This window comes from Panthera uncia (assembly GCF_023721935.1).
Source record: "Panthera uncia isolate 11264 chromosome C1 unlocalized genomic scaffold, Puncia_PCG_1.0 HiC_scaffold_4, whole genome shotgun sequence".
Lineage (NCBI taxonomy): Eukaryota > Metazoa > Chordata > Mammalia > Carnivora > Felidae > Panthera > Panthera uncia.
Window position 1 is genome coordinate 26,623,183 of NW_026057585.1, and position 20,585 is coordinate 26,643,767.

Genomic DNA, 20,585 nt, shown 5'->3' on the forward strand with positions numbered 1-20,585 from the left:
GGGCTGAAGGCTTGTAGGCAAAAAGACCATTTAGGAAGCAGGTACGAGAAAGAAGGCTTTACTCAAGGTGGTTATCAGGAATGACTATTTTCTCTTCTTCACTGTATTTCTGAAATTCCTCAAGGGCCCAAAGTTATATCCACAAAGTTAAGAAAAAATTATATAGGGCAGGAGAGGCCTATTTATTTCACCATAAAGCAAAGTTGTTGCTTCAGAACCAGAATTTGGGTCTAAACAATTTATACTGTATCTGCTGTAGGTTTAAGAACTACATACCTGTTTCAAGTTTTTCCTCAGAAAGTTCTCCACAGTTGGCAGTGTAGGATTCAAAAAATAAAAGCACATAATTCAATTCACCAGATATTAGAGTGCCTATTTATACAAGGGTAATAACTATACTACCCTAGATGTTGCCTAAGCCAATATATTAGAATGGGTTTTGAGAAAAGCACTTTAAGCTGCTCTATAGCAAATCACTTTAAAGGTATCTAATGGTATTTCTCAGTTAATCCTGCTACAGGTTTATATAGCAAGTTCCCATTGCTGCAAGTAACTATGAACCCAGTAGGAGCAGAGATCTGCTCAACTAACAAATACCCAGCCCAAGGCAGGGACTCAAAGCATGTTAACTGAATGAATGGAAGTCATCATCTGGCCTCCAGGATGTTATCTGTCAAAGATATTCTGGCTTCACATGGAAGGATGGACAAAGAAGGCTTCTATTCTTAACCACAAAGATCCTATAAATCTAGATGGTAGAGATATATTTAAGGACAGAGCAGATTAAGCCATAAGTAATCAAAGATGAGAACCACAGCCTGTCTGACTCTTTGGCTGTTGGTCTCTACTTCACTAATAGAGTTGACTGAATATTCTTGGCTTTAAGTAGAGCAGATCTTCTCTTATGAAACAGAGGGAGAGAGTCAAGAAACAGATCCACACATATGGCTGTCAATATATTTTTGAGAAAGGTGCCAATGAAATTCATTGGATTTAGTCGTTCAACAAATGGTGCTGGAACTATTGGATATGATATGCAGAAGAAAAAATCATCTTTACTGCATACCATATACATTAATTAATCCAAAATGGATCATAGACCCAAATGTAAGAGCTAAAGTATAAAGCTCCTATAAGATGACATAGGGAAAATTCACTGTGGCCTTGGATTAGCAAAGCTATTTTAGGACCCAAAAAGCCTGAACCACACCAAAAAATGCTGATGAATCAAAATTCTAAATTTTGCTCTTCAGAAGATACCATTAAGAGAGTAAAAAGGCAAGCCACAGACTATAAGAAGATATTTGCTAAACATTTATCCAATTAAGGATTTATATCTAGACTGTATAAAGTACTCTTAGAATTCATTAAGAAGACAAACAAGATTTGAAAAGACGCTACACCTGAGCAGATCTTCAAATGACAAATAACTACATAGAAAGATGTTCAAAGCATTAGTCATTAGGGAAATATAAATTTAAACCACAGTGAGATAATACACACTGTCTAGAATGGTTACAATTTAAAAAGAATGATAATACTAAGATTTGGCAGCTTGTGGAGAAGCTGGAGCTGGTGAGAATATAAAATGGTACAACCATTTTGGAAAAGAGTTTGACAGTTTCTCTAAAATAAACATAGATTTACCATATGCCCCAGTAATTCCTCTACTAGAGAAAACACATGTCCGCGCAAAGACTTATATACAAATGTTTACAACAGTATTCATAACAGCCAGAAACTGGAAACAGTCCGAATCTATCAGTTGGTAAATGGATAAACAAAACGTGGAATGTCTGTATAACTGAATACTACTCAGCAGTGAAAAGGAATGAATTGATAACAGGCAACAACATGGAATACTCTCAAAAACATGATGCAAAATAAACCAGACCTAAAGGCCACATTGTAGGTTTCCATTTCTATCAAATCTGTAGGTGAAACAATAGCAACAGAAAGCAAAGAGGCACTAGGTAACTTCTGAGGGTGACGGAAATATTCTAAAAGTGGTGGGGATGGTTCTACAACTTGTACAGGGTATTCTAAATCAAACTGTGCAGAATCATGACACGTAAACTGTACATCAAGAAAGCTGTAAAAACAGAACAAGGTACTTTAAACACTTTCCCACAGTGGCTTGTGCACACCAATTTTATTCTGTCCTGTTTTAGTGAGTCTCCTTGGTATCCCTTCTCTGAAAGTGCTCAGGTCCTTGACCCATGGGGCTCTGCCCTTCCCTTATGGAAAACAGAGCCTGGATTTTTCCTTGGGGCTCTTCTTAAAGTTCTGATACAAGATGAAGTTCATTTTGATCCTACCTACCTTATGCAAGTAGTCAGTCTTTCAGTCTGTATTCGAAAACTGAATTAACTGTTCTCTTTTTATATTAGGTTTTCAACCAGATGAAGAAATGAGTGAAATCTTCAAGACTGAATTTCAAATGCGATTGCTATGGGGCAGCAAAGGTGCACAAGTCAATCAGACAGAAAGATATGAGAAATTCAACCAGATTTTAACTGCCCTCTCACGTAAATTGGAACCTCCTCCAGTAAAGCAGGCAGAGCTTTGATAACTCTCGAGAATACCTTAGGATATTATTTCAAGCTTCTCCAGTTTCTTCTTTGGGAAGGCTTATTGTTTGATAAAGTAACAATGTGCAAATCTGACAGTATACAAGCTTTTAGTATCCACAGGATATTAAACATGTAAATTGCACAGAGTACACTTATTTATGAATTGTTTAAAATTACTACTGATTTTAAAATGAAGATAATTTATTATGAAGGTAACTATTGCTAATGTTGATCAGCAAATTTAAGAGAAGATCTGGCTATGTTGGCTGGTTGCTTTCTATTACTGAGGCGTTTGACCATTTTAAATTTCTTGTCAGATAAGTGTAAATAGAACAGAGTTTAAAAGCATGAAACATTTCAGAAGGTATCAGTTGTATGATATTCTTTAAATATGAGAAATGTAAATAGTCAAATGAAAATATATCTTTTTGTGAAACAATTGTATCTAGTCTCTTTAATAAACAACTCATCAGCATAGAATAATCTTATCTCCTACCTTCTTCCCTAGAGACTATATCCTAATAAACCAAAATTAATGAACGTGGGATGGAGAATTTAAGGTTCGGCCTGGGAGACAGAGTGAATAGTTATATAGGGTAGACCTGTGGTGTTTGCTAGCAGTTGACTTTGGTCAGGTTAACCTCCTCACAGCCTGTGTGCAACACAGCACCTGATATAAAGTAGGTACCCAGATGTTAGTATATTTCATGACATCAATGCATTTGAAACTAATGGGACTGGTGAGCTTCCAGTCCCAGATGGCAACACAGGAAGACCCTGAACTCACCTCTTCCACAGATACACCAAATTTACACCTATTTATAGAGCAATTCCTCCTAAAGAACTGAGAGCTGACTGAACAGCTTCTGCTCAACAAGAGGTAGAAACCACACAGAGAACAGCAAGAGGAATGGTGACACAGTAACAAAGGGGACCCCCCCCACACACACACCCCCAAAGCTGCGAACTGCAGTGAAGAAGGATGGTACTGAAAAACCGTGAGCAGATTCGTTTGCCCTGGGGCACAGAAAAAAAAAAAAAGTGCCATGGTTTAAAAGGGCTACTAGAACATGAACTAGCCCTAGCACCCTGCCAAATAGTTGGGGAGCTGCTGGAACTCTCTGGGTCAGAGAGACTAATGAGCACCATTGTTTCCCTTTCACCTTAGTGCAGATAGGAACATGGTCCTGGCACCATAGCCGGCCTGCCACCTTGGTGAGCCCCAGGCCCCTAGCCCACAGCAGCCCCAAATGCCCTGGGGTGGAAAAAAAAAAAAAAGCCATAGTTTAAAAGAGCAACTAGAGGGGCGCCTAGGTGGCTCAGTTAAGCATCCAACTTTGGCTCAGATCAAACTCAACGTGGTTCAATGAGTTCGGGACCCGAGTCTGGCTCTGTGCTAACAGTTCCAGAAGGAAAGAAAGTGGGGTGGGGAGGAAGCAATTCATCTAGAAGAAAGGGTGGAGACTTAAGGACTGTCAAGCAGGGAAACTGGTAGGCTTTTAGGTATATTAAAACAACAGTGTCTACCATGTGAGGTTGAAAAGTTAATTAAAACAACATAAGCCAGGAATGGGGACATTCGTTACTAGAGTTCTGATCAAGTGTTATTCTTCTCATCGGTAGAAGAATTAAACATACTGATTAGCTTTAAGTATATAGAATGTCAAGGGTAAATGCTATTAAGAAAAATTAGGGTCAAAGTTTCAAACAGTGGAAGAAAAAATGGAGAAAACAAAAAAATATATATGTAAAGAGACAGTAAAGTGAGATGAATAGCAGGCACAAAAATGACAGAAATAGGTCCAAATTTATCAATAATCATTACAAACATAAATACACTGAACCTGCCAAAGAGCATTCTAGATTTAACACAAAACCACCTTATACTCTAAGAAACATAAAGCATAAAAATACATAAAAAAGTAAAGTGCGTTAGAAAAGGTCAGGATAATTATAAGAGAACAGGGTGTGATCAGGAGGACACACTGGGAGTCTGGAGTGCTGGTAATGTTGTATTTCCAGACCCAAGTGTTGACTTTCTAGTAACTTAAGCTTACATTTAAGTTTTATGCATTTCTCTGAACGTATACTTTATAACAAGGTATTAAAACATTTGCAAAAAAAAAATGTGATACCTAGGAATGGTTTTAACAAAAGATGTACAAGAATTTGGTGAAAAAAATTTTTAACTTTAAACATCTGAAGAAAAGTAAATGAACGGGAGCATCATGTTCCTAGATTTCAAAATTTGGTATCAGAGATACTAGTTCTTAAAATGACCTATAAGCTCAATGCAATCCCAATCAAAATCCAACAGGATTTTTCAAGCTTGATAAGGTTTTCCTAAAATTTACATGGCTAGAAGTAGTCAACACCATCCTAGGAAGTTAAGATGGAGGGAGGGGGGAGTCTGTTCTACTAGATCTAAAAGCTGATTATTAAGCTACAGTAATTAAATTGTCATTGGAAATTTGATAAATGACAGAACTTTGGCAATCAGTGAGGGAAATGATGACTTTTTAAATAAATAATTCTTGGACAACTGGTTAAGCAAATGAAAGGGAAGAAAACAGCCCCTTGCCTCCTATCATACACCAAAATAACATACATGCGAAAGGCAAAACTATAACACATTTAGAAGGAAATCTAGAGTATCCTTTTTACTTTGAATCAAGGAAGAATTTCTTAAACTAGACAGAAAACATTAAATATAAAAGATTGGTCAATCTACATTAAAACAGACTTCTACTCATCAAAAGAGGTCATAAATTGAAAGAACAAAGAGATGTTACTAAAAAGACATGAAATTAACCAAAGATTAGTATGGTAGGCAGCCTCCAACAATGGTCACTGACCGTCCCTGCAGCCTGGTGTTCACACCCTTCTGTTGTCCCCTCCTACACTGTACCAGGTTTGCTCTGCATTACCAAGTACATGGGGCAGAAGTAATGCTGTATCATGTCTGAGATTAGGTTACAAAAACTACAGCTTCTGTCTTTTTCTCTTGGATCCCTGAGGCAAGCAAGATGCCATGTTCTGAGCATCCCTATGAAGAAATCCACACAGCAAGGTCCTGGGGCTGGCCAACAATCATGTGACTGACACCTTGACTGCAGCCTCCTGAGAAACTAAGCCAGTTTTATTATGCTACACAGCAAAATAACTAATTAGCATCCTTAATACATAAAGAATTCCCATGAATAGATATGGAAAGATAACCAGAAAAAAATGGGCAAAAGATATAAACAGGCTTTTCACAGGAAATGCAAAGTATGTTTAACTTCATCAATAAACAGGGAAAGGCAAATTAAAGATACATACCATTTTCATCTGTTGAAATGACAAAAATTGGCCAGGATATGGAGCCTAAGTAACCTTGATATACAAGTTGTAGGTATGTAGAACTGTTATAATCACTGTGAAGGAAAAATGTGGCATTTTTTTTTTTAAAACTGAAGATAAATGTAACCCATAAACTAGCAATACAGAACTCTTGTATCTGTAAACATGCATAGAATGTGCACAGCAGCATTGTTTATGCAAGCAAAATTCAGGACATAGCCCAATTGTCCATCAAGAGGATGGATAAATTGTGTATTTATATAATGGAATACTATACACACTAAAATGAATTATACACACTAAAATGAACTATGCATAAACATGGATAAATCTTAGAGCTCTGAGTGAAAAACCAAGTCTCAGAAGATACCATGCAATATTCAAAATATTTAAATCTTAATATATAATTCATATATGAATCAACAATAGATGTCAATGTGTAAATCAAGAAAATAAACCCTTTATTTTTTTTTAATGTTTACTTATTTTTGAGAAAGAGACAGAGCGCAAGCAGGGGAGGGTCAGTGAAAGAGGGAGACACAAGATCTGAAGCAGGCTCCAGGCCCCGAAATGTCAGCAGAGCCTGACATGGGGCTCAAACTCCCCAACCATAAGATCGTGACCTGAGCCTAAGTCGGATGTGTAACCTATTGAGCCACCCAGGGGACCCAACCCTTGTATTCTTTAAATAAACCAACTACACAATAAAACTTTATCAAGTGATGAAAGTAGCACAAATCATTCAGCAATCACTAATAATTTCCAAATCACTTGTTTCAACAGGTGGGTTGGTAGAATTTTTTTGACATGGCTCCCACCAGCTAAATGATACCCTCATATGCGGATGCAAACTCTTCCAAGGACTTACCCCATTCAATTGGTAGTCATTAACGAATATGCTGTTTGGCACCTGAAGAGAAGGGACATGCAGCTGATCCCCATCTTAACAGACAGGATAGTACCACCTGGGTGCTGGCTATATGCCAAGAGCTAGTGGCAGGTGCTCCCAACTAGAGATAAAGGGTGAGAAGACGGGGCTAATTGGGTGGGGACTGATGATCTTGGTTGCCGGAACTGGAAACTTGTGTTTCTGTCTCATTTCATACCCAAAACTGCCCCCAGCCCCTGCATTGGCCAACCAAGAAACAATGACTGGTTGGATGAGCAGCTTGGTTAGGTCAAGAAGGGTGAACTTGTAGAGATGGGGAGGGCAAACAACATGATACTCCTGTCTGGAGATCAGCCAAGGGAAGAGAGGGAAGAAAAGAGCAGTTGTGTTATCACTTACTTTAGAGCATACTCTTCTGGGTAGGAGAATCGTGGAAGAGTCACTAGCTTCATGCCTCTTCAGTGCACATGACAGGCCACTCCCCACCACAGAACAAGTTGCCAAAATGTTAAAAAAAAAAAAAAAAAAAAAAAACTAAAGGGCCATTACTGCACCACAAGGGGCTATGTCCCTAAACACCTGTGCCTGCCTGCCACACTCCCTTCCAATCTTCCCAGCTGCTACCAGAGCTTAGACACATGTTGCCCTTCAGCAGGATGAGGCATTTCTCTGGGAGGATGAACAGACGAGATCCTCTTTAGATTGGTTGCCCAGGTTCCTCTTCCCACTCAAGGGCTTACAAAATCAGATAAGATTCCCCAACACTTGAAATAATAGTAAATCTACTGTAAGTCCTTCAGCTTTGTCCCCAGTGCTCAAACCAGAAATGCATCACAAAGTATCACGTGTGGTTTTTGAGATAAACCTCCATGTACTGGAACTTATATTCGTTATACTTTATGCAAAAACATGGAAAGCTAATCACGTTTTGGAAAAAATACCCTTGTGGTAAAACTAAGAAAAACAAAGAAATTCAGGATAGTGGTTATCCTTGAAGGAGAGGAAGAGGAATTTTCTATTTAAGTTGGGTGGCAGATTTACATTTATTATGTATGGTTCATACATATCTTCCACAAGAAGTTTTCCTCAGGGTTGATATTCTGGGTTTACCAAGTCAGCTTTATTGTGAGCTCCCATTTTCTACAATAATGCTATCACCACCTTACAAGAATGAGTAAGAAATTCTGTCAAATGCTGAAACCGTGCTGGAGTCAAGACATTTATGTCTGTTGAGTTTCCCAGTTGTATCTAAAGAAAGGAATGAGGTTAATTTGATGTGGCCTGTTCTCAGCTTAGGATCTAGGTCAGTTGTCCATCACATTTTCTCTTAAATGCTGACAAAATTGTCAAGTACTTTTAAGAGTTGTCAAACTTTTCAGAACTTACTCCTCACCTGTATTTTTCCATCTCTAATCTTTTGGCACCTCTTCTATTTTCTGTAGTTTCTTACTCACAGTAACTATACTCAGGAATGCATTTGACCCCAGGTATATGATGAGCTCATTGAAATAGGTTTGGTGTTTCTTTAGATTTTTTGTCTAAACTAATAGCTTCTCACAAAGAAAATCTATCCTTTTCAACAAGTCTGGAGATCATTTTCCTCTTGAGATTGTTACAGGGATGTTATCTTTCCCTAGCAAGTTGGATTTGACTTCCCTGATCTCAGTTCAGATAGCAAAAGCCCTTTTCATTGTTTTGAGTTTTTGTTACTGACACTGTTTTCCTGCCACTTCCAAGCTTGGCATAGATCTCTATTAATCACAACAACAGAGACCCCTCCTTGTTCAGGATTAACCCTGAGTTTTATTCTCTTTTGGGGTTTCTAGAAGTTAACAGTCATAGCTTCATATTTGCCCCTTTAAAAAGCTGAATCTTCTGCAATTAAGATTACCTAAAACAACAGATGTGACACTAACTGTAGCAAACGATACCTTCCCATGTTTTGAAATGCCAGGAAGACCAGGTGCTCTCTGACCAGGAATTCAAGCAGAAGCACAGTAAATGCTGTCCAGCCTGTGGGCAGACTGAGGTATGTAGCGTAGGGTCACTTCTTATGGACGCAGAGGAGAAGACAGTTTAAAAGGAAAGTTTGTGCAACACAGCTACAGTAGAATAAAGATAAAAAGTTCAAATTACCACACTCAATTTAAATTTACTCTAAAGAAACAGCTTCCCCCCCCTTTAGGAAAGCTTGAAAGAAACTAAAATAAAATTTCCAAAACTGCTTTGCAAAAAAAGTCACTCCACACAGATGCTTCCACTTATAGAACTTGTCATCTACTTTGTATCATCAGGCATTTAGCACACCCAAGAACAAAATCATGACATTTCTTTAGTTCACGTAGGAGTAAGAGATAGATAACACACTATACACCTTAACTGACCATGAAAAGATTGTTTTATTCCATGAAAATATTCTCAACAGAGAACACTATCTTAAACAAAGCATTTACCATTAAGAAATCAACATGTGCACAAAAAGAGTAAAAATTACTGAAAAATTAAAGATTTCTTTTGGACAATTCACATGTTCAAAATTTAAGAATGATTTAAGAATGATTTAAACTGTGCAAGTACAAATGTCTGTCCTATTGTAATAACCCACGTACAGGTTGCACTATGCCACGTGAAGGACCTTGCCTCCTACGGAAGCAAATCCTGCATTGAGAAAAACAAACAGTAGCCTGAAAAGAACAGTTAGTCCTTACAAGAAAGCCTTAAACTTTGCCCTCTGTGGCCGTCAGCCAAAAAAACACAAGCACTTCAGGCTTTGTACAGAGGACAAACACAGCCAGATCACATTTCCTCCTCATTGCTAACCTTTAAAATAAAAATAGCACTAGATTTTAAAACTACTTTATGTAGTCTGTCAGTATTGAATAATGTCACATTATATAAATAACCCTGTGAAGAGATTCAAAATCTAAACTTCATAGTTTACTAGCCTCAAAGGTAATACGCTATATGTCAGCTGTGTAACAGGGGTGCACTTGATCTTATGAAGGCATTAACTTTCACACAATTGTCATTCAGCTTTAGTATAACTGCTAGTAGGATTCAAATAACACTGGGAAAGAATTATTAAAGCAGTCACACAGCTTCTAAAATATTGCTTAAAATCCAATAATACACAGACCCATTTCACGTTCTTTCTTCCCTCAAAACAGTAAAGAACAAAATTAATGAAGCTTCTGTGGTACAAATATCCCCCCACCCATGCCCATCTCCCTATTAAACACTACTAAGAAATTAGTTAAGATACAAGTCATTAACAGAATCACAAATGCGAGGCAGGACAACATGAGCAACAGGCGCACTAACAACAATTATATTTACAAGTATAAACATACAGGAATTTCCATTGTACAAGTAAAAGTGCACATAGATCATTACAAAGTTTCACTAAATTTTATCTGGTTGAAACAAAAGCATCACTTGGAAACAGACTACCATTTTAATAAGAACATGGTCACCCTAAATTAAAACACAATGGGGAGGCGGGGGGGGGGGGGGGGGGAAGTCCATAAAACTTCTCCTAAAAACACTGAGTAAAGTAAAATGGACTTGGACATGTCTTTAGTCTGATGCATAAATTTGAAGATGCACCATCACACATGGTAGAGCTCTAAAAGCCACCTACCAAGGCTACATCGGCACCCGTGGCAGCGCTGCCGAGTTAAAGGAGGTCGCACCGAGCTGACACATAAAGCCCTTTGTGGGATACTGTAGTGGTAGTGTTGGCAATCGACAGGTTTAGGCACTCTAGTTTAAGGCAGCATTTGAATGGAAGCAGCTGACTTCTGACAACAGTCCTGTGTCTTGAGGTGGTGAGGATCTTGTGTGTTTATTATGCCAGGATTTCAGTGCTGACTATAGATTCTTCCCAGACTGAGGTGAAGATGGATCACGTTTCAGAGTTCTTTCAACCGGGCTGTAGGCTAGAGCAGAGATGTTTTCTTTTTCTTATCACAGACACTTCAGGTCCACAAACTACTTCTTCATCATGCCCAAACTGGAATGTTTGTAGTGGGGAAGTTATAGCAGCGTACACGAATACTAGGATGGAAACATTAGTGCTGGAGATGTCTGACAAAGTGACTTGCACTACAAATGTAAAACAAAACAAAGGCTTTGACGAGAACAAGGGATTATAAAGACATGCCTGAAAAATCTAGCCCAATCACTCTAGACATGCAACAGGATGTTAAGCAAGCACAAAGGTGGCGCAGGCAGACACTGACAAATGGCGAGGGTTCTAACAGACGACGGGTCTAAAAGCCAATTAGAACAGAGCTGGGATAGACAGTCCTGTTGGGACAGCCAAAGAGAAGACAAATTTAATGAGAGCTCTGCATTCTTTCTGATTTAGACATCAGTAAAAGAAATGGAAAAAAAAGGTTAGCCATTTTCGGCTTGTTCCCTTTATGTGAATAATTGTGAATGACCAATTTAAGGATTGGTATTACAGTGATTTTTTTAAAACAATGTATGGAAATGATAATGAAGTTAGTTTAAAAAAAAAAAACAAAACAAAAAACGTCTGCATGCACTCATGCAACTTGCTTCTCTCACTCTCTGTTTGAGCCTGACAACTCTAATACCCTCCCCCTAAAAGCAGCTGCATGTAACCTCCTTCAACATCTTGCCCATTTCCTCAGAAACCCTCTTCAGGAACCTGTAGTCCAGGAGGAAAAAGAAAAGAACAATTACTGAAGACCTTGGGTAAGACCAAAAGGGGTGTTCAGTTTAAAGTGTCTGTCCCCAAAGTGTCTGTCCTAAAATTATTTTACAGTCAGCTATGTGAGAACACCAGAAAAATCTGGGACATGAGCAAAATTAAAGGACCAGTCTCTTAAGTGCTTCCTCACTTTACTTCCCCACATGACCAGCACTGCACAATCCTTTATGGTACAGTATTTCCAACAAATGCTTGTTGAAATTAATGGGAAAAAATAATCTTGAATTGATGATTTAGCCAAAATGAGGAAATGCCCTAAATGGTGATAAAGATATAGTCATTCAACCCAGTCAGTCAAAAGTTTTCAAAGTAAAATTTGCCAGGACTTGCCTTCAAGATTTCCTCTCAGTGTACTTAGAATCTATTTTCCTACGTATAACTGCTAAATGCTAAACAATCACCAAAACGGTATTTCCCCAAAGACATATTCAAGATGAAAAATACAAGCATTAATTTGGAAGGAAGCTTATACATTATTAAAAATTTGTAGTATACTAGATGAAAATATTTTCAGGTCTCAGAAGAAAACCATTTTATTCACTCAAGAGCTGGACCAGGTGGGCTTATTTTGCAGGTCTCTTGATTAGCCTACTACTGAAATAGATTTATGTTTGAGGTGCTTGTTTTCTTCCTTTAGGAAACCAAAGCAAAGAATAGGGAGGAAAATGAAAATGACTGTATTTCTTATTCTTTCAATAAGCCAACTATGATTTTCCTTCCTAAAAACTGTAGCTACAAAAACTCAAACTCCTATGCTAAACCACTCTTTTGGGAGCCAGCTTTCTATAGCATTTCAGAGCAGTTTTACTTATTTAAATTCACTACAGTCACTGTGTTTTCAGAAGCAAAGTGTGTGTTGGGTGAAGGGGGCTTTCTATCTATGGATTCCTGCCCAAAGATCAAATTCTATAACTTATAAGGCAGAAAAGCACAAATCTTTCACAGAGACTTAAGCAGGACATAAAGCAAAAGGCATCAATTAAGCTTCACACCAATGTCACTCAAATGGTAAAACATCATGAGAACGGTTTCTTGTGGTACTATTCACATCTTTAAGATAGAGCCTACACTCAGCTCACATAGTGAACAATGTATCTTGGATGCTCTTTAAGTTTTCTTATGTTTTCCCACCCATTGAACGTGTTTCCATTTTCCATTATCGTTCCTATGTCATACATGTCACAAAGCTGCCTGGTTAGTTTAGATGTAAGTTACTGCACCTTTACTGTTTTTCTCTAGAGTTACATCTATGTATGATGTGGGAACGTAGCCTTCTTCACCGTTCTGTCTCCGAGCTCTTGTCCAACCATCACCTTTGTCTTCCTCAATGATGTATAGAACTTCACCTTCTTTCATTGCCAGGGTACCTTCATTATGTCCTAAATGAGAATTTTCACAGCACAAGTGTAATTAAAGTAATAATTTCGAGTAAAAGTTACAAATACAACACAAAACAACATGAAACTCTACTAGATTTCAACATACCTAGAACCAAGAGCCCAGTGACAAGATCTTATTAGCAACAGCTCTATGATGCTTTTGTAGTTTATCCAACACTTTCATATATAACATTATCTCCCTGGAACTGGACAGTGGCCCTGAGAAACTGGCATTATTAATATCACCCCCATATAACAGATGAAGTATCTGAGCTCAATGACATTATATGATTTTACAGGATACTCTAACTCCTATTTCACTTCTCCAACTCTTTTCCCAAATCTGAGTGGCACTGCTGTCTAGAAAATTCATGACGTGTAAATCAGGAAAATATTAAGACTGTGAGAGGGCGGGAAGAAAGAAGAATATAGTTTTGAAAGAGAGCAGACAAAAACACAGGTTCACCTCTGGTGACGGTGAAAGCAGAATAGTCACAGCCACAAAGCACAAACTTCCTTCAAAACCTCATGAACCTCAGGGCTCTCTTTCTTCCCCATTGCCAACCACTCCCAACCCACTTAGCAGTAACAGTTTTCACAAATCAGTCTTCATTTAACATGTTAAATTCTCTAGGTCACATTATAGCAAGCCCTTATTCAGTATTATTTTCTCAGAATGAGGAGTAATTAAAAACTTTACTCAACTTTAATACAACGGATGGGTGGGGAAGGACCTTAAGTCATATGCCATTTTATAACAATTTATTTGTGAAAGTGTTACTCTTCTCCTCAGAATTGAGGAAAAGGATTTTTCAAGTCCACAAGCAGAAAAATCTGCAAGAGAGAACCACAATGTCTTCCTTCCCTCACAGGGATTGCTCCCCACCTCTCACAGGGGAAGGATGGCATAGTCAGAAGCTACTACATTCTCTCCTTTTCTCACCAGAAAATATGACGTACAGAGTCAAGCTATAATAGGGACATTTAGCTATGCCATTTGCCTTGTACCTGTCTCTCAATGTTAGCAAGTTACAAGGAAGAGCTTATAGTGGCATCCACTAGACTTCCACTTCCTAGGTTCTGAGCCACCTGCTCAAGCTGCTTAAATTTAGTGATTACATGTAGCATTAGTAAGATCTCTGGGGGAAATTAAATTCTGTATCAACCAAAGTTGACAGTCAAATAAAAATCTGTACTAGGATGCTGATAACACCGGTAATTTTCTTTCAGCGTCATGTATAAAAGAAAAACCTCTATTTGTAATACAGTTAAACAAAAATATTCATACTAATGAGCTGGAATTATAATTTTCTGACAATGTATTATTTAGCTAAGGACACCTAAGTACATGTTTCAGTGTATACAGACTTTAAGGAACCAATGTTATCAAATACAAAAGAAAATCATACCATCAAAAGGGTAGATAGCTTTGCAGTGTCCAATAGCAGGCAAGGGATCGTCATCTTCAAATTCATCATCGAACTCATTGTGATGACCATGTTGTTGGGGTGGCCCTCGGACTTCTTGGTTTGCATCATCAGTGTAACTTCCCTCAGGACTATAAAACATAGAAGTTTATCTCATCAAGTATCACAAAGATGGAAACTTTTCATGCTATCTGAAGGTTGATCTCAGGATCAATTCACAGAACTAAATATCAATGACACAGTTCAAATTAAGCCTTCATTTTCTTAAATGTTTATGATATATATAAATTGCCTGCAATACAAAATGCTTCTTTGTTGAAGTTCCTGAAACTAAAAAATTACAGTGTTCTAGGCATATGGCATGCATTCAACAAATAGGTCTATCACTGGGTCCAGAGATAAAATGGAGAAATGTAGGGAATACTTGCCTTTCATCATCCCGGATTTATCACCTCCTCTTTTGGCAAAAGAACCCTAAAATTCCACAGGAGACCCACCCAGACCCATGGTCAGTTCACAGACTTCCTGGGGAGTTCTGTCCTGGCTCCAGAGGGCCCGTCTCAGCACAGCACTTGTGTGGTCAGAGTGAATAGTTAACGAGTAGGCTTATAACCTGGTCAGATAGAAAAGACCCACAGAGACTTTTCCTTAGGACTGAAGAGAAGCTCCCTCCCTTCCTTTTCCACTGGACTTGGACCTGGAGAAATATGAGCCCAGTGCTTTGGAAGATCACCATATGAAGCCTTCAAATGAAGCCAATATAATGGAAGGTAGAACTGTGAGGTGGAGAGAAACAGTCCTGCGGATATCATCTGAGCTCTTAGATCAAGCTCTCCCTAAAGCAAGCCAATAAAATCCCTTTTCATATTTATTGTCACTGAAAGCAAAAAGACTCCTAATAAAGTTAACTTCCAATTAATCATGCTAACAGGGAGGTTAGTAAAACTCAGAAAATCCAAAAGAACAGATAAACCCATAGGCATCTTTTTCCTTAAAATATTTTTAAGTCAAAGAGAGAAAAAATGTTAATAATTTTGCTAAAGAATCAAATAACTGAACAAGATAATGGAAAATCTGTATGATCAGAAATTAAAAGCACTTTTAGTATGCCTAAAAGCCACGTTCTTAAATAACACAAACAAGAGAGATTAGATTACTTTAATCTAGGTTTTAACTAGTAAGAAAACCAGTATATTTGTGGGTTTCTCTTGATATACAGGTACTCTTTCAAAAAGTGGTAAGAGTTTGAGAAGGAAGAACTAACATTTCTCAAGCACATACTGTTCCCAGGTATTTTATTATGAGGTGCTCTATGTACATTACTTCATTTATTACTAATAACGCTATATGATAGGTATTTTATTTTTCTATTTCAAGTTTATGCATTTTTGAGATAGAGAATGGGAAGGGGAAAGTGGAGGAGAGAATCCCAAGCATGCTCTGTGCTGTCAGGGCAGAGCCCGATGCAAGGCTGATCTCACAAAAGGGGAGTTCATGACCTGAGCTAAAATCAAGAGTCAGACGACGCTTAACCAACTGAGCCATCCAGGCACCCCTGTATGATAGAGATCTTAATCTCTGTATTTTAGGAAACTGGGACTCAGAGATCATTAAAAATGACTTGCTCAAATTACACTGTAAGTAGTAACCAAGATTTGATACTATATCTCTCAAATTTTCTCTAAGGAGAATTCTAATTTGTTGGCTCTTAGTGGGGGCAGAGTGGGGAGAGACATATACACAGAGGGGGAAACTGTCACAAATGGTATGAAAGCATGGAAACTTAGCAAAATGCCTTTTGGAAGCTCTGACTCAAACTAAAAATATTGTTTTTTCCTTCACAAAACTTTGAGCAATTTAACAGTTAAGTTTTTCTTCAGCATAAGCCATCCAACTCCATCTAAACCTTAAGGGAATCTTCCCAGGTCTGAGGAGCCTATGCCTTCAGACAGTAGCTCCACAAATTTTCTATGTTCATACCTTTGTTTTTGGATGCATGACAAACTAGAACAAACCAGCAATGGGAAATTTCATATTTTATGTGTAACTACTGTAAAGAAACAAAATCATTTAGGTTCATAAGACTAACGCTATTAAAAGCCAAACCCATTACATCAAGGAAGAAGAAAAAGAACTGTATGGAATTTAGAATGAATTTTAGTACAAAATTTAGAACGAAATTTAGAAAAAAGTGAAAAAAAGTTTGAGGGAAAAAAATACAAATAAAATGCAAAAAGTGACCTTTCTCGTCCTTGTGTTACAAGATGATTTATGTCACTGCTATGTCTTCTGTCTCCTCTCCCACCTGTTTTGCCTTCAACTTCAGAGAGCCAAGCCTTAGGAAAAAAATAAATAAAACTGGGCTTAGTAAGTATTCTTAAAAGCTCAAAAGATAGTCTACAATTAATATGTGCTTTGAGTTTTTATAATTACGTAATTCTTAGAGAATGGAAACCTTTATTCCAGTTTGACCAACGATCAACTTCATAGCTGAGAAGCATAAATGTTTAGTTTTACATAAAGTTTTAATTAAAAAGAAAAACTTGAATGAGGGACTAATTCTAAAGACTACAGACCATAATGATTTCTTTCTTTTAGATAGTAACCCTAAAATTAAATATTTGAAGATAAAATTGTAGCAAAAATCAATTTATCATAATGAAGTTTATACAAATGAATTTGTCTTAGACAACTGCAAAGTAACAAACCTACCTCATTCTTGTGGATTTCCATTCGTAGGCGGTCAATGTTATTCATGGTCTCTGCTAATTTAGGCTGCAAACTCCCTGGATCCCCCATTTGTGGATTTTTCTCATACACATCTTTCATTTTGTTGAGTGCTTCTCTGAAAATGAGAAGGAAGTCACAGAATTAAATATTCACTTCATATGTTCCCAGATAAAAGAGTTTCATTTGATTTGGGGGGCTCTCATGTAGCCTATCTTGAGAGAGTAATAACATCTCTTTAAATATAGTCAAACATTACCTGTTTAAAGATAATGTGCATAAAGATGATTGTATAGAGTGAGCAATTTATGAAGACCGTCTTAAAACATTTGGAATAAAAAAAGAGATTTTTCATTTCTTGCTTCTCATTTATGAGATTTTATATATGTAACATACGTAAGTATATATTACATATATGTATATTGTGTGTGTATACACACACACACACGTATGTGTCTTTGTACTTATATAGGTTTAATCAAGGACTGGAAGAATATTCCTCAATATTCTTAAACTCATCATGTCCCAAATCAAATTCATTATATTCCTCCATAGACATATATTCCTCCTTAGTTCACAGCATCTTTAGCCTCCCACTCATCCATGCTAGAAATAGGAATACATCTTTAACTTGACCCTCTCCCAGCTCATTCATCTCCTCATTTCTCTAATCACACCACTGTAGGTTATGTATGCCTCAATCAGCACTGTGACTTCCTCTAATATCTGACATTACTGGCTAACAACTCTTTTCCTTCTTAATTTCCTAGAAGTTACATTTTCTTTTCCTTTCTTCTCACCTCTACTGTCTCATAATGTCCTTCAGTGGCTCTTTCTCAACTTCTGCTCATCCTTTAAATGTGTTACATAAAATGACAGAGGTTTCTTCTCATCTCATCTTATACGTCTTTTTGAAAACGATCCCTTCTACTTTCTAGTTTTACTGAAATATAATTGACTCTACTATTTTAATATCACCTATCTTTAGAAGATTCAAGTAATTTCAGCCTTCTTTCTTTCCTAAGTTTTAGACACTCTGAACAAGTATCCTTTTCGGGGTCCATCTAGTGCCTTTTTTTTTTTTTAATTCTGTGCTCTTTATTGCTTTTTCTTTTTAAAATAAGCCCCTAAGTGTAGTGCTGAAGTACTGTCTAGTGTTTCTAAGTGTAAGAAGGCTGTGAGATGCCTTATGGAAAAAATGTTAGGTGGTTAGATAGACTTTGTTCAGGCATGAGTTACAGTGCTATCAGCCCTGAGTTCAAAGTTAATAAACCAACAGTATATATTATAATGAGTCTTCAAATAGAAACACACATAAAACAAGGTTATAACTGACCAGGTGATGAAAATGTTGTGGCCAGAGGCTAAATGGAGCCTAAACCTGTATTTTCCATTTCAGTCTTCACGAATTCAGTGCTCACAATAACTTTATAGTACATAACTATCACATGCTGGAAAAACTGGACAGCAACATGCAGAAAAATGAACCTAGACCACTTTGTTACACCATACACAAAAAGAAACTCAAAATGGATGAAAGACCTAAATGTAAGACAGGAAGCCATCAAAATCCTTGGGGAGAAAGCACACAAAAACCTCTTTGACCTCAGCTGCAGCAACTTCTTACCCTACACATCTCCAGAGGCAAGGGAAACAAAAGCAAAAATGAACTATTGTGACCTCATCAAAATAAAAAGCTTCTGCACAGCAAAGGAAACTATCAGCAAAACAAAAAGGCAACCAACAGAGTGGGAGAAGATATTTGCAAACGACATATCAGATAAAGGGTTAGTATCTGAAATCTATAAAGAACTTATCAAACTCAACACCCAAAAAACAATCCAATAAAGAAATGGGCAAAAGATATGAATAGATGCTTCTCCAAAGAAGACACTCTGATGGCCAACCAACATATGAAAAAAGGCTCAACATCACTCATCATCAGGGAAATACAAAGCAAAACCACAATGAGATACCACCTCACACCTGCCAGAATGGCTAACATGAACAATTCAGGCAACAACAGATGTTGGCGAGGATGCAGAGACAGAGGATCTCTTTTGCATTGTTGGTGGGAATGCAAGCTGGTGCAGCCACTGTGGAAACAGTAAAAACAGAACTACCATACGACCCAGCAATTGCACTACTAGGCATTTGTCCATGGGATACAGGTGTGCTGTCTCAAAGGGACACATGCATCCCAATGTTTATAGTAGCACTATGAACAATAGCCAAAGTATGGAAAGAGCCCAAATGTCCATTGATGGATGAATGGATAAAGATGTGGTGTATATATATATATATGTACACACACACACACACACACACACACACACACACACACACAATGGAGTTATTACTCAGCAATCAAAAAGAATGAAATCTTGCCATTTTCAACTACATAGATGGAACTACTAGAGGGTGTTATGCTAAGCAAAATTAGAGAAAGACAAATATCATATGACTTCACTCGTATGACTTTAAGATACAAAATAGATGAACATAAGGGAAGGGAAGCAAAAATAATACAAAAACAGGGAGGGGGATAAAACGTAAGAGACTCTTAAATATGGAGAACAAACAGATGGTTACTGGAAGGGTTGTGAGAGGGAGGATGGGGTAAGTGGGTAAGGGGCATTAAGGAATCTCCTTCTGAAATCACTGTTGCACTATATGCTAACTTGGATGTAAATTAAAAAAATAAATAAAAATTAAAAAAACATAACTACCACAAATAATGAGAATTAACTATATTACAGTGTTTCATTTATGATTAAGCATCCCATTATACCTAATGTATAATTCTTTTTTTTTTTTTTTTTTAATTTATTTTTGGGACAGAGAGAGACAGAGCATGAACGGGGGAGGGGCAGAGAGAGAGGGAGACACAGAATCAGAAACAGGCTCCAGGCTCCGAGCCATCAGCCCAGAGCCTGACGCGGGGCTCGAACTCACGGACTGCGAGATCGTGACCTGGCTGAAGTCGGACGCTTAACCGACTGCGCCACCCAGGCGCCCCTAATGTATAATTCTTAACATCAAAATTTAAATCATTTCTACACCTGAAACTAATGTGATGCGTGTCAACTATACTTCAATTAAAAAAAAAAATAAAAATCTGGAACGAAACTGCCTGAGCTACAAAAAAACCAAAAACAAAACCCTCCAAAAACTGTCAATTGTGCTATAGTTTAAGCTCCAATTTTATCTTTACTATAAAAGCAGACAGTAAGGCACCAATTCACTGTAATAACCCTTTATTCATCATAAATATCTGTTCATTAAAACAAAACTGAACCAAAGGAAACTTTTTATAAAATTGAAAAAAAATTACAGCAATGAGTCAATGAATCTGAAGCTATAAGTAATCAAGTACTGTATGCTAACTTGCTGCAAACAAAATAATTATAGCCTTAGGTTTCTACTGAGCTCAATTTATGTATCAAAGCAAAATGAAAGTATCAAGGTGTAAGAGGCGGTTAATGTTGGTGAAAACTACTGTTGATAATG

The 20,585-nt window shown here is 37.4% G+C and overlaps 2 protein-coding genes across 5 annotated transcripts in view; one reads left to right on the top strand and one right to left on the bottom strand.

Annotated features, from left to right (window-relative positions):
- The window catches only part of BCAR3 (BCAR3 adaptor protein, NSP family member), a 114,398-nt gene extending 110,914 nt beyond the window's left edge, over window positions 1–3,484 (top strand). Inside the window, exon 12 of one of the 2 annotated variants that reach the window (XM_049616791.1) lies at window positions 2,391–3,477. In XM_049616791.1, the coding sequence (XP_049472748.1) occupies window positions 2,391–2,569 (179 nt within the window). In that variant the 3' untranslated portion in view covers window positions 2,570–3,477. Of the gene's footprint in view, window positions 1–2,390 lie in introns of both variants that reach the window. The other variant, XM_049616792.1, reaches the window with a different exon arrangement.
- Window positions 3,485–9,184: 5,700 nt separating this feature from the next.
- The window catches only part of FNBP1L (formin binding protein 1 like), a 122,437-nt gene continuing 111,036 nt past the window's right edge, over window positions 9,185–20,585 (bottom strand). For 2 of the 3 annotated variants that reach the window (XM_049616795.1, XM_049616793.1), the window contains 4 exons: window positions 17,061–17,193; window positions 16,590–16,684; window positions 14,331–14,479; window positions 9,185–12,921 (listed from right to left, as the gene is read on the bottom strand). In XM_049616795.1, coding sequence (XP_049472752.1) covers window positions 12,743–12,921; window positions 14,331–14,479; window positions 16,590–16,684; window positions 17,061–17,193 — 556 coding nt within the window. In that variant the 3' untranslated portion in view covers window positions 9,185–12,742. The remainder of the gene's footprint in view (window positions 12,922–14,330; window positions 14,480–16,589; window positions 16,685–17,060; window positions 17,194–20,585) is intronic. The other variant, XM_049616794.1, reaches the window with a different exon arrangement.